The 14,233-nt window shown below is 45.1% G+C and overlaps 1 protein-coding gene across 7 annotated transcripts in view; it reads right to left on the bottom strand.

Annotated features, from left to right (window-relative positions):
• Positions 1-14,233, bottom strand: part of LOC121539513 (neuronal PAS domain-containing protein 3-like) — a 316,876-nt gene that overhangs the window by 46,359 nt on the left and 256,284 nt on the right. For all 7 annotated transcript variants that reach the window (XM_045207543.1, XM_045207545.1, XM_045207546.1 and 4 more), the window contains one exon: positions 3,862-4,039. In XM_045207543.1, the coding sequence (XP_045063478.1) occupies positions 3,862-4,039 (178 nt within the window). The remainder of the gene's footprint in view (positions 1-3,861; positions 4,040-14,233) is intronic.

The following is a 14,233-nucleotide window of genomic DNA, read 5'->3' as shown; positions in this document are numbered from 1 at the left end:
CTCTCTACCTAAGACATCCGGCTCCACCTCCCCTGCAAAAAGTTCTGTCCTCGCTTCATTGGTCCCTTCAAGATAACCCATCGCATCAACCCTGTCACGTACCGCCTCCAGTTACCCCGTAAGTATAAAATCTCCTCGTCCTTCCATGTGTCTCTGTTAAAACCGGTCCCCTACAGTCCTCTTCATCCTCCAGTCTCAACCCGCAGTGCGCCCCCACCGTTGGACGTCAAAGGGGAACCTGCCTACGCCATTCAGGCCATCCTTGATTCCAAACGCCTGAGAGGTCGCATCCACTATCTAGTGGACTGGGAAGGTTATGGGCCTGAAGACCGGTCCTGGGTCCCCGACCAGGACATCCTCGACCCAGAGATGATTCAGGCGTTCCACCGTAACCGTCCGGATCGTCCCGCTCCCCGACCTCGGGGTCGACCCCCGAACAGACCCACTGGACATCAGCCTCGACGCAGAACGTCAGGTAGGTTGAACCAGCTTGCCGGACCTCGCCCCCGAGGTAGGCAGCCACCTCTGCTCCCCCGCCCACCCACCGTTGGGTCGTCAGGAGCCTCCCCGGGGGGGGGGGGGTACTGTAAGGTTCTGTATTTATTTTCTTAGTTCACCTTGTGTTCTTGAACATAGCCCTGTTTATTTGTGTTCTTGAACGTAGCCCTGTCTTTCATTTTTGTTCATTGATTTCACCTGTGTTAGTTACTCTGTGTTAGTTACTCACCTGGTCTCATCAGCTCCTTATTTAATTCAGTTCTTTCTGTTTGTGCCTTGTGAGGTATTGTTCGTTTTGACTTTACTAAGCCTTTTCCTAGCTCGTTTGTGAGAACCTGTTTTAGCCTTCAGTCCTAGTTTTGTTTCACCTGCTTGTTTGCCTACCTGTGTATGACCATTGCCTGCCTGTAACCACGATTCCTGCCTTCTGCGAAGGTGTAATAAACACCTGCTGCGCTATGCGCGTGAATCTACACCTTTTTCCCTCTGAGTATTCATTACAGTGATAAGAATAGCGGGATCAATGCAACACAAAATTGCATTCCAGTAATGCTGTTTTTAATGCGAGAGCTCTAGTGATTACATATGGCAAATAAAGTTTAAACTTGAAACATAATTACATATTAGACAGTGGCGTAAACGGTCTAAAACATTCATATGGAGAGACATGCTCTATAGGATTGCTGTGTGGAACTTTACTGGGAGTTCAAATGAATAGCAATCAATAGATTACTCCCTAGTGTGACCTGAGGAAGACTGATGGATAGAAATACTGTATATTGAAAAAGAAGTTGCCATTTGGGCCTCTCTGAAATCTCAATGTAAACAAACAAAGCTTTGCTTTGACTGGACCAAAATACTTAATGTACATTTGTATGGAGCAACACTACAGCTATTGACAGTTACTTTTTATACTGGCATCCTAAAAGGCAAAACTGTCGTATATTTATTAACCTTTATTGTCGTCTTGATTAGGTGAAATGTTCTATGACCTCTATTCCCTTCCTGCAATCTTTAATCAGCACATAATACATAAATAGAAATCTTCATATAATAAAAATAGAAGGAAAAAAAATAGACATGATGATGTCACAAAAACCGGCCTGTGATTTCATTTAATGGAAACACTATCACTATCCATTTTAGAGCAATGCAACAGAACAACAACAACAACAAAAACAAGCTGCGTTCAGGGGCGGCAGGTAGCCTAGCAGTTAAGAAGGTTGGGCCAGTAACCGAAAGGTCGCTCGTTTGAATCCCAGAGCCGACTAGGTAAAACATCTGTCGATGTGCCCTTGAGCAAGGCACTTAACCCTAAAATGTGCCCCCGCACATTGACTCAGTACCGGTACCTGCTGTATATAGCCTCGCTATTGTTATTTTTACTGCTGCTCTTTAATTATTTGTAACTTTAATTTAGTATTATTTTATATTGTATTTTTTTGTGTTTAATTTTTTTGGTATTCTTTCTTGAAACTGCATTGTTGGTTAAGGGCTTGTAAGTAAGCATTTCACTGTAAGGTCTACACCTGTTGTATTCAGCGCATGTGACAAATACAATTTGATTTGATTTGAAATGTAAATAATCACATCTCTAGTGCATCCTGCTTCATACTCACCAAAGAAACCTTGTTGACAAACACCCAGGATTAATATCTCCAAGAAAAAGACTGTCTGCTCAGATACGTACACACACCACACTCACAGCTTTATTACCAAGCTGACATGCCCTTGAGAGGGGAAGGGGAAGGAAGCCGAGGAATCCCAGTCTGCTGCACGTATGCAAAATAGACTGTTGATAACACTATTATATCCTGCAGGTATGGCTGGGGAAGAAGATGTGACATCCCTGTCGGGGGAGCTGAGCGAGGGAGTACAACAGGACCGCTGTGGTGGAGGTGTGTGTGGGGGGTCGCTGTCTGTCTGTGTGTGTGTGTGTGTGTGTGTGTGTGTGTTTTCGGGGTAAGGTGGGGGATGACAAGAGGCTGGAAACACCAAACTTGGCATTCCCTTAAACACTGCCTGCTTTCTCTTTCACTTGGCTGCCAGAGAGAGAGAGGAGAGAGAGAGGGAGAGAGAGAGAGAGCGAGAGAGAGAGAGAGAGAGAGAGAGAGAAAGAGAAAAGAGAGGGAGAGAGAGAGAGAGAGAGAGAGAGAGAGAGAGAGAGAGAGAGAGAGAGAGAGAGAGAGAGAGAGGAGAAAAGGACAGGAAGTGGTAGAGGTGGGAAAGTGTTGGGTGCCCTTTTTCTGTTCCTACACCCCATTCATAATGAGTCCCTGTGTACACAAATAAATCTCAGGAGCCCTAACGCTCATTAGATACCCTCTCTCTTTCTTTTTCTCTCTCTCCTCGCCAAAGAAATGAACATTGGAAAGCACTCCTACACAGTCTCTCTCTCTCCTCTCTTCTTCCGCTGCTCTGCCAGTGTGAAATATCTCCTACCGGGGAAAAAAGGCACGAAAAGGACAAAACCACAAATGTGGAACTTCAATTAATTTAAAGCCCCAATCAGCAAATAATAAATCCTTCGCAGATCTAATTACTGAGTCTCTCCGAAGACCCGGGCCGACCAGCCAATCTTCCTCCTGTTTGAACAGCTTGATGAACTAAGGGACTGATGGATATCAAGTCATTTTGTTTAATTTATAAATGGATTTTCCCCTAATACTTAAATTATCATCAGTACAACACAATGAAAATGGGAACATTTGGAAGGCAAAGCCTATAACAGGCCTGAAAAGAATCCCAATGAGGAATGTCACCTCTTTTCATTCCTTCTATACAATTCCTTCTCTAATTAAATTGGGGAAGGAGGCAGGGTGGGTAAGCCTGTGTTACAGTAGGGCTGGGTTTCACAGTCCCTCTCTCCACTGTCCCTGTGAGGATCTGGGGCATTGCTGGAGACACTCATCAGAGGTATCATGTCACACACCCTTCATAACAGAAAACCCCCACAGACTGGTGTGAGTCAACAGCCAAATGAATCTACTGTTGTTCTTACTTGACACTACAATGATAAAATGCAGCAACTCAGTACTGACATGGTCTAAAATATGTCTGTACTTTGTCATAAAAACAATAACAAAATAAGGTATGCCAGCCAAACACCTGATAATAGCTTTTCAAATAACCAAAGTAAAGCAATTACAAAACAGCATAAAAATGCCAAAAGCTCTCCATTTTGAAACCGTGTTGAAGATGGCACATTGCGTTCTAATGTTAACACCAATCAGTTTTTTCATTAAAAGCTACCCCATCCCCCTCTCCCCTGTCTCCCTCATCTCCCACTCCCCCCACCATCTCCCATCCATCTGCCTCCCTTTCCTCCCTCTCTGCCCGCGGCGGGTGCCCAGTAAAGCCCACCTGGCTCGGGGGTCTCTGCGTGTGAGGAGGAGGAGGCAGAGCTGGCGCCGTCCTCTGTCGCGGTGCCCTGAGAGAGAAGGCCTCGGCCCGGAGGCAGCTTCATGCCCAGCTGCTCTGCCATCTCCACGTGGTCGCCAGGGTGGACGTAGTCAAACACACTGCTGCCTGTCAGCTCCACCTGCAGGGAGGGAGGGACACATGTACAGGGACTATTAGTATTTCTGCAGCAACATCCCACACACACACATACCTATACACAGATAATAACAAAAGCACCTTGAAAATGGAGTCCAGAGTATGTCGTCTTGTTTTTACAACAGCCTCTCCTAATAGGCTGAACCTGTGTGTGTGTGTGTGTGTGTGTGTGTGTGTGTGTGTGTGTGTCTCCAGAGGTGTACAGGATCCTGTAACACCACCCTTCCCATTCCTAATTCTAACCCCCCTCCCAAAATTCGAACTTAACACCCATAGAAAATTACAAGCCGCTTTAGTTATAAAATTAAATAAATTAAATCCCCTAACCTTTAAACACTCTCATTTACTAGGATGAAAACAGGATTTGCTGTTGTTAATTGGGGATGACAAGGAAAACCAGCAGGCTGTTAATATGTCTCTGCCTCTAATACAAACCCCCTTCTTGAATATCCAATTGCATGGCGTTGGTATTTCCTTTAGTGTGTGTGTTGGTATTTCCTACAGTGCGCTGGTGGAGTTTGGCCATGCAACGCTCACTGATCAGGTTGGGTCTACTGGGACCAGAGGATTACATGGGAATAATCTCTTTAATGTCAAAACCCTTTAAGCAATTTAGTCCTTCATAAATTATCATCCCAAGCAGAAACAGTGATTAAGAAGTGAAATGATACACCAATACTGTGAAGTGAACTTGTTGTTGTAGCTGTATGAGTTTACTATTTACATGGTATTTGGCGTATCTTATTGTCTAGCCAAGAACATGACTTAAAATCAATTAAGCACATTAAAACCATAAAATATAGCAGGCTGATGAAAGTGAAACTTTGAAACGAATATACTGAACATAGCCTATAGTTTCACTAGAAGTCAAATGGCACGATGAACCATAGAATTAGAATGAGTAGAACAGATATAGAACCTCTAACCATGGGCATTCAAATTCTACTCATTCTTATTTATATATCTACTCATTCTTATGGGATGAACATCCTCTGTCTGTCGAATAGGCTGCTTTTACATCAAGCATGGGGCAAGTTTAGCAAATGCATGAAGGTAGATACGAAAAACAAAGATAAACAAACCCATTACCCAACAATGTTATCATTATTATTTCTATGTTTTAGTGATGTCCTTGTCCAAGAGGACAAGCTAAACGAATGAAAAAAAAACACTCCCATAATGGAAACCAACCAAATTAGGTCTCTGTTGTCAAACTTGATAGTGTCCCTACTTTGAAATGAAAATCATGATGTTAATAATTTCATAGAGGTCAACTGGACGGTACGCCAAAAAAACAATGTCCATCAGGGGCGGTGTGTTCATTAGGGCGATATGGGCGACGCACTGCCAAACGGGAAAAGGAAGGGATTTTTTTTCTAATCAATTATATCACGGCAACAGTAGTTATCAGTGTTCTAATCTAGACGTCTGATCTGTCACTAAATGTCCAATCAGGCTAAAGTCGTGCTTCAAATGGCCCCGCCCCTTTTGGGGCGATTTCAGTCAGGTTGATTATCGCCCCAGAAGTATCTCATAGACTCTCATGTAAAATCTTTTTTTTTCAAATATCAGAGCTTTCAATACAATCTCTATGGGTTTCTGAGTGCTTGCACTTACACGCTTTCGTCATACGTAACATAACCATGAACGTAACTAAGAAAAGAGCGGGTAGCAGCGTCAATCAATTCATGTACTACTATAAAGATGGCTAGCCTTCAGTGCAACTCGATTGTCTCTTTGAAAGAAGTTCACATCAAAGACCATTCAAAACGAGCTACTGGAGTGTATGCTAGCGGTCATGAGGGAACATATTGTGGAGGAGGTGATGTCGGCGAACTTCGTAGCTATCCAAGCTGACGAGACCACGGACGTTTCTACACAGACACAGCTGGTGCTTGTGCTGAGGTACATAGATAGCAACCACAAAGTGCAGGAGCGCTTTTTTGAGTTCCTTCCCATCTCGGAATCAACCTCAGTCTCAATCGCCAGTGTGCTTTTGGAGAGACTGAACGGTCTTTTTGCCGACGACGAGAAAGTCAAACTGTGGTGCACTGGCACTGTACCAGGTTCTCATGAGCTACAACCTCCAGGAGACGTTCTCTGAGACTGTGACTCTGTTGAACATCCTCATAACTACTCCCATGACAACAGCTGAAGCTGAGAGATGTTTCTCAACTTTGACACGAGTTAAGACATTCCTGCGAAATTCAATGGGCCAGGAACGTCTGAATGCACTGGCCATGCTTTCCATGGAGAGGGAACTAGTCCTCAGCATGCCTGATTTCAATGAGAAAGTCATTGACCGCTTTGCTGCATTGAAAGAGAGAAGAGAACAGTTTCAGTACAAGTAATGTAGCCTCTCTCTCTCTTTGTCCCTCCCTGTCTGTCTCTTTAACACACACACGCCCAAATCAGTTCACAGTTGATGTTGTTTAAAATAGTTATTTTTCATTTAAAAAAAAGTAAAAAAATAAAATAATCTGTTCATGTTCATTTTTACAAATCTATACAATTGGCCAGAATATGGTTGTTCATATTTACAAATCTATACAATTGGCCAGAATATGGTTGTTAATTTTTACAAAGCCATACAGATAGCTGTGTTTACCTTTTCTATAAATTATTTTCAAATTCTGTTTTCAGGCAAAATGTCTATCACTGTTCATTTTCACAAATCTATACAAGAGGGCAGAATATGGAAGTCTATAAAAATTTCTTATTACCAATAACTTGCATCAATGTTTTCAGTAGCCTCTATCAAAAGCTCCTGCTTGCTTGTTGTGAATTATGCTCAGGTGCACATATTTCCAATTCAACCATGAGGCAAAAAATGTGGTAAAAGCTCTTGTTGATCCTGCAATCTGAACAAATACCAAGATGCTGTATTTTCAGCTGATATTTCATTTGTTTATGGAAATGCATATTGTTTATGCAGTGTTGAGGAATGTGAAAGAACACCCTTGATTATTTTTACTGTGATAACTTATTTTGCTTTTGTAAGCCAACACTTTTGAGATCAGTCAATAAATGCTTCTGGCATTGACTTATATGCTGCCCCTGTCTTCATGTTGTTGCTGGACATATCTTTTTTTAAATGTGTGTAGGTCACCTAAATCATCAGAAAAATTGCCCCCCCTGAGAATTTTTTCAGGAGCCGCCACTGATGTCCATGCACACTTTTTTCATCCCATCTTTACATTTTTCATCACAAAGGTAAAACCACTCATACCATTGTTTAATCAAATGGTATCACTAAGCCATGACTATTTAATGAATAATTTCTGTCATGAAAACAACAAACTCAGTCTCTCCAAGATGTTTAGGTCCAAAAGCGTATCTAAGAACAGTACACAGCAAACAGACATAGTTCTGTTAAGAGTTCTCATGACACAATGCATACAGTGCATTCGGAAAGTATTCAGACCCCTTGACTTTTCCACATTTTGTTATGTTACAGCCTTATTCTAAAATTTATTAAATTGTTTTTTTCCCCTCATCAATCTACACACAATACCCCATAATCTTTAGATAAAGACAGACACAGTTATGTTAGAGATATCATGACACAATGCATATATCTTTAGATAAAGACAGACATAGTTCTGTTAGAGATATCATGACACAATGCATATATCTTTAGATAAAGACAGACATAGTTATGTTAGAGATATCATGACACAATGTATATATATTTAGATAAAGACAGACATAGTTCTGTTAGAGATATCATGACACAATGCATATATCTTTAGATAAAGACAGACATAGTTCTGTTAGAGATATCATGACACAATGCATATATCTTTAGATAAAGACAGACATTGTCACGGATCCCCCCGGTATTGCTGCTCATTCCGTTCACCAGCTCCGGAGGTCTACGTCACCGGTCTTCTATGTGTCACTGAACTAGATCATTACCACCAACCCCGGACTGTCGTGTCTCATTACGCACACCTGGTTCCCATTCCCCCTGATTAGTATGTGTATATATGTGCCCTCTGTTCCCCATTGTCCTTGTCGATTATTGTCCCATGTCCGTATTGTGCTCTTGTTGTTTACGGGTCTCGTCCCGTGTATTGTGTAGAGGTTACACCTCTTTGTTTGGGTTACATCCCTTTGATATATATATATATACGTGTTTGTGTTAGGTGGAGTAAATAAAACCCCTAATACGTATTCTAATCATTATACAATGTGACAGAATTATCGACCTCCTAAATGGAGACAGCGGGAAAGGCCGAGCTGGGGACCATCGTAGAGACAGTCCAGCATCCCGAGGACTGTCTCTCCAGATTCGGCAGCGCCATGGACAGCGTGCTGGCAACCATCCTGCGTTTGGAGGGGAATGTGCAGTCCCTCCAGCCTCCAGCACCGGTTCCGGCTCAGCCCCCACACCACCACTACCTGCCTCTGTCCCATCTGAGCTGGTCCGCGGAATACCCCTGTCCCTCCCGGAGCGCTTTGACGGCGCACCAGCGAGATGTAAGGGATTCATTTCGCAATGCGACCTGTAACTTGCTCGGACCATTGCGGCCTCCACCGGATGGAACGAGTCGGCTCTGGTCACCGTTTTCCGCAGCGGACTGCAGGAGGAGGTACAAAAGGAGTTAGCCTGCCGTGATGACAACCTGTCACTCAACCAGCTCATCAGCATGGCGATCCGGTTGGACAACCTCCTGCGGTTCCGACAAAGACCTGCGTGGAATCTGGAGCCCATGGCTACACCTGCTCCGTGGCCAGAGCCGAGGGAGGTGGGCTCTGCACGTTTGCCCGAGGCAGAGCGTAGGAGAAGGAGGAATCTGGGCCTCTGCTCCTATTGTGGAGAAAGGGGTCATTTCTCCCCGACCTGCCCTTTATCCACTAATAGGCGAAGAGGAGATAAGCCAGGGAATTCACCTGCTCCAACCCGGAAAGGATGCAAGATCTCCTCTCCTTTTCTGTCACCTCAACCAGTGTGTTTTCCCATTAAATTCCCTGAATACCCTAGCCCCTCACTCCCGTTAGCTCTGATTAATTCCGGAACTGCCGGGAATCTTTTAGATAGCGCACTGGCCACTGCATTACGCATTCCTTTGGTTCCCCTACAGTCACCCATTCCGGTTCGAGCCCTGGATAATTGTCCAATAGGGACAGGGCTCATACATCACATCACTGTTCCCGTTTCTCTGCTGATCCATGACACTCATTTAGAACAGATCACCTTTTTGACTATAGACCCACGCACCCCGTTGTTTTAGGTCTCCCCTGGTTGAGTTGGCATAACCCTGTTATTTCCTGGTCCGAGAGGAGACTGCTGGGTTGGTCGCAGGAGTGTCAGGGGAGGTGTTTCGTGGTGTCTGTCAACACCACTATGGTGGAAAGTCCGGACCACGCCCCTCAAGTGGATTTACCGGAGGAATACCTGGATCTGCATCAGGTTTTTTCTAAGACCCAGGCTACACGCCTGCCTCCTAATCGCCCCCCCCCCATCATCCCTGCGTTCCGTATCATCAAGCCAGTGGTGTGGGACGTGGATGCAGACATACGGCAGGCCCTGCGTATGGAACCCGCACCTGCACAGTGCCCGGAGAACCGTGCCTACGTGCCCACAGGTTTGCGGGACCACCTCCTTACCTGGGCGCACATGGCGCCTGTGTCGGGTCATCCTGGGATAGGCCGTACCATCGCCTGCCTGACTGACAAGTACTGGTGGCCCACCTTGGCCAGGGACGTCCGGGTTTACGTCTCTTCTTGCTCCATCTGTGCCCAGTCAAAGACACCCAGACACCTCCCTTATGGAAAGCTCCTTCCCCTGCCGGTTCCACAAAGACCCTGGTCTCACCTTTCGGTGTCACTGACCTTCCCCCCTCCCAGGGGAACACCACCGTTCTCGTCGTTGTGGACCGGTTTTCCAAAGCTTGTCGCCTCCTTCCTCTGCCTAGGCTCCCGTCGGCCATGCAAACCGCGGAGGCTCTTTTTACACACCTCTTCCGGCACTATGGGATCCTGGAGGACATTGTGTCAGACCGTGGCCCTCAGTTCACCTCACGCGTATGGAAAGCGTTCATGGAATGCCTGGGGGTCACGGTCAGTCTCACCTCCGGGTACTGTCCTCTAATGGGCAGGTGGAGAGGGTCAATCAGGAAGTGGGCAGGTTCCTGAGGTGTTACTGTCAGGACCGGCCGGGGGAGTGGGCTGATTTTCTACCTTGGGCTGAGTACGCGCAGAATTCCCTCCTCCGCTAACCTCACCCCTTTCCAGTGCATGTTGGGGTATCAGCCAGCCCTGGCACCTTGGCATCCGAGCCAGACTGAGGCCCCTGTGGTGGACGAGTGGTTTCGGCGCGCTGAGGAGATCTGCAACGCTGCGCACACTCGTCTCCAGCGGGTCGTGCGGCGGCACAAGGAACAGGCCGACCGCCACCGCAGTGAGGCGCCTGTTTTCTCTCCAGGCGACCGGGTCTGGCTCTCCACCCAGAACCTGCCCCTCCGTCTGCCCTGCCGGAAGCTGAGCCCGTGGTTTGTGGGGCCGTTTAAAGTACTTTGGAGGGTTAATGAGATAACGTACCGTTTGCAACTCCCTGCTGATTACCGCATTAACCCAACTTTTCATGTGTCTCTCCTCAGGCCAGTGGTGCCTGGTCCCCTCGCTGAGGCTGGACCCAGTGACGGCCCGCCTCCTCCTCTGGACATCGAGGGAGGTCCGGCGTACTTGGTCCGTGAAGTCCTGGATTCGAGGCGTCGGACGGGGCGTCTCCAGTACCTCATCGACTGGGAGGGGTACGGCCCAGAGGAGCGGTGCTGGGTTCCTGTGGTGGACATCCTGGACGCTTCGCTGACCAGGGATTTTCACCGTCGGCGCCCTGACTGACCCGCACCGCGTCCCTGTGGTCGTCCTCGGGGCCGGTGTCGTCCCGCTGCTGGTGCAGCGCGTCGGGGGGGGTGGGGGTACTGCTCATTCCGTTCACCAGCTCTGAAGGTCTACGTCACCGGCCTTCTAGTTGTCACTGAACTAGATCATTACCACCAACCCCGGACTGTCTTGTCTCATTACGCACACCTGGTTCCCATTCCCCCTGATTAGTATGTGTATATTTGTGCCCTCTGTTCCCCATTGTCCTTGTCGATAATTGTCCCATATCCGTTGGTCTCGTGAGTACAGTGTATTGTGCTCTTGTTGTTTACAGGTCTCGTCCCGTGTATTGTGTAGAGGTTACACCTCGCTCTTTGTTTTGGTTACATCCATTTGATATATATATACGTGTTTGTGTTAGGTGGAGTAAATAAAACCCCTAATACGTATTCCTGCGCCTGACTTCTAATCATTATACAACGTGACAGACATAGTTATGTTAGAGATATCATTACACAATACATATATCTTTAGATAAAGACAGACATAGTTCTGCTAGAGATATCATGACACAATGCATATATCTTTAGATAAAGACAGACATAGTTATGTTAGAGATATCATTACACAATACATATATCTTTAGATAAAGACAGACATAGTTATGTTAGAGATATCATTACACAATACATATATCTTTAGATAAAGACAGACATAGTTCTGCTAGAGATATCATGACACAATGCATATATCTTTAGATAAAGACAGACATAGTTATGTTAGAGATATCATAACACAATGCATATATCTTTAGATAAAGACAGACATAGTTATGTTAGAGATATCATGACACAATGCATATATCTTTAGATAAAGACAGACATAGTTATGTTAGAGATATCATAACACAATGCATATATCTTTAGATAAAGACAGACATAGTTATGTTAGAGATATCATGACACAATGCATATATCTTTAGATAAAGTAAAAGGAGGCAACAGAAAGAAGAAGACAATACATTAAAAATAAGTCTTCTCAGAGTCTCCCTCTGCGTCCCAAACGGCACCCTATTCCCTTTACATGTTTTGACCAGGGTCCATAGGGCTCTGGTCAAAAGTAGTGCACTATATAGGGAATAGTGTGCCATTTGGGATACAACCTCTGGCTTCTATCTATCTACTGGACCAAGGGGAAATTAGATTCTCTCAGAGGGCTGGAGAGGTGGATGCTGAGGTGGCTGGGGATGGAGATGGAGAGGGCTAGAGGGCTGGGGAGGTCGAGGGGGCCAGGCCGGGGCGGCTGGGCTGGGGTTAGAAACTCCTACAGATTACGAATGGCTGAATCTCCCCTCAGACAAAAGAGTGACATAATCACATCCCCCTTAGAAAAGAGAGACCATTTTACATCAGTCTTTAACCTAAAGAGCAACACTCTACCATGGATTACCGGACTAAGGATGAGAGATCCCATTTATAATTGGATTAAGATACAATAATAAGAGATGACAGCAGCCCGTGCCGTGCGGTCGGTGTGAATGTGCCAGCCCAGCGCTGACTGGCTGGTGAATGCATTACACAAAGTGCTTTAAAATCTATTTCAGAATGAAGATGAATCAGGCCAAAAGCTATCTCTCTTTCACAGGCTTTGGCGGCAGACAAACCTTTTGTTGCCCATTATAATTCATGAACACGACCAATGACTATTTTAACTGTATTAGAATGAGCCTCCTTTTCTACACAAGTGGCTCAACAATGCACTCATCTGCCTTAATCTTTGCTGATGCCCAGACGAGAACAATGCGCAGCCGGGGGAGAAATAATACAGGCTCAAATATTCATTGTATGGCGTCGTGGGCAGTAAAGTGGCCAGTGTTGTCTATTACAAGAGAGGCAGCAGATTATAGTCTGTGATTGCAGAAAGGACACTTGGATTACAGCAGCTGCGTTTGCATTGTAAATTAGGCTGGTGTGGTAGCTATCGTCAAGGCCGGTGCACGGCTGGGCCAGGCGCCCTTAGCAACATGCTTATTCTGTAGATGGTCACGCAGTAATATCTCCCCCCATGAACCTCCCTCTACGTCTATTACACCTGACAGGCTGGGAAGGAAGGAAGGAAAATATTCATATAAAACACCTGATTCAACCAAACATAAAAAAGGAAAAAGAGGACTTTATGCTTTTCAAAAGTAAAAAGGACACCACTTAATGAGTTTCATAGTAGAGTTTCATATTAATGATGAAAAGACCTGATTCAACCACCACCAAACATAAAAAGGACTTAATGGCATGCTTCTTTGTTTTAAAAGAAGGAAACCCCTTAATTAGGTAGGGCTTCAGAAATGTAATCTTCCTCTATTAAGTGTTCTGCTCCATCAAAGTAATAATCACCACTGTCAAATATCATCACATGATGGACAGCCTGCTCTCTCTCTCTCGCTCTCTCTCTCTCTCTCTCTCTCTCTCTCTCTCTCTCTCTCTATCTCTCTCTCTCTCTGTGTCTATCTGTCTGTCTGTCTGTCTGTCTCTCTCTCTCTCGCACATACACACACACTCCCCTCCACCCCGATCTCCCCGACCGCCCCTTGCCTTCGTACCCTGAGGGGTTTGTCATCGCTCCCCGTGTGTCATCGCTCCCTGTTCAAAAGCACTGGGACCCCTCTGCCAGGAGACAACCCCTTCATTATGACACAATTACTCCGTGGCATCAAACAAGTGCAGTGTCTGTGTATGTGTGGCTCACCTCTGCTCTGCAGTGCTTAACCTGTTTGTAATAATCACGCCTGCCATCAGACGCCATCAGATCAGATCTGGCCTTAGCAGGGACACACACATGCATGATCAAGAGCCAGACTTTAAATGATTAAATGTCTGTGTGTTTTAGAAACCCACAGAGACAGGTAGGTAGACTGTGTGTCTTCACAAAGAGTTGAGGAGAGGCAGAGAGATAACCTGTGACACCACAAGGGACCTTTTTCGATACAGCCCCTTTTAAGGCCACTTTATTAATATTTAAAAAATAAAAGGCATTTAAGTCAACACTCAGATGAGGAAAAACTAAAATTCTCATATGTAAAATTAGAAATAAAACTGTAAAATGTATGTAAAATTAGAAATAAATAAATAAATAACAAGTCTTCAAACATGCATATTAAATGATGAAATATGAACGAGCTGTAGAGGACCATCACACGAGGAAAGAAACATTACAGATGACTGTTGGGAGGGAGGAAAAAAAATGACAAAAAATTCCCTCCACACACGTCTAAAATATTGGTGTGACTTTGTAAAGTACTAATCAAATAAATTGATGTTGGCTCTAGGGTTCAGAATTAATTACTGCATTT

This window comes from Coregonus clupeaformis, chromosome 25 (assembly GCF_020615455.1).
Source record: "Coregonus clupeaformis isolate EN_2021a chromosome 25, ASM2061545v1, whole genome shotgun sequence".
Classification (NCBI taxonomy): domain Eukaryota; kingdom Metazoa; phylum Chordata; class Actinopteri; order Salmoniformes; family Salmonidae; genus Coregonus; species Coregonus clupeaformis.
Note: the sequence above shows the minus strand (reverse complement) of the source record. Positions and strands in the feature narration are given on the sequence as shown.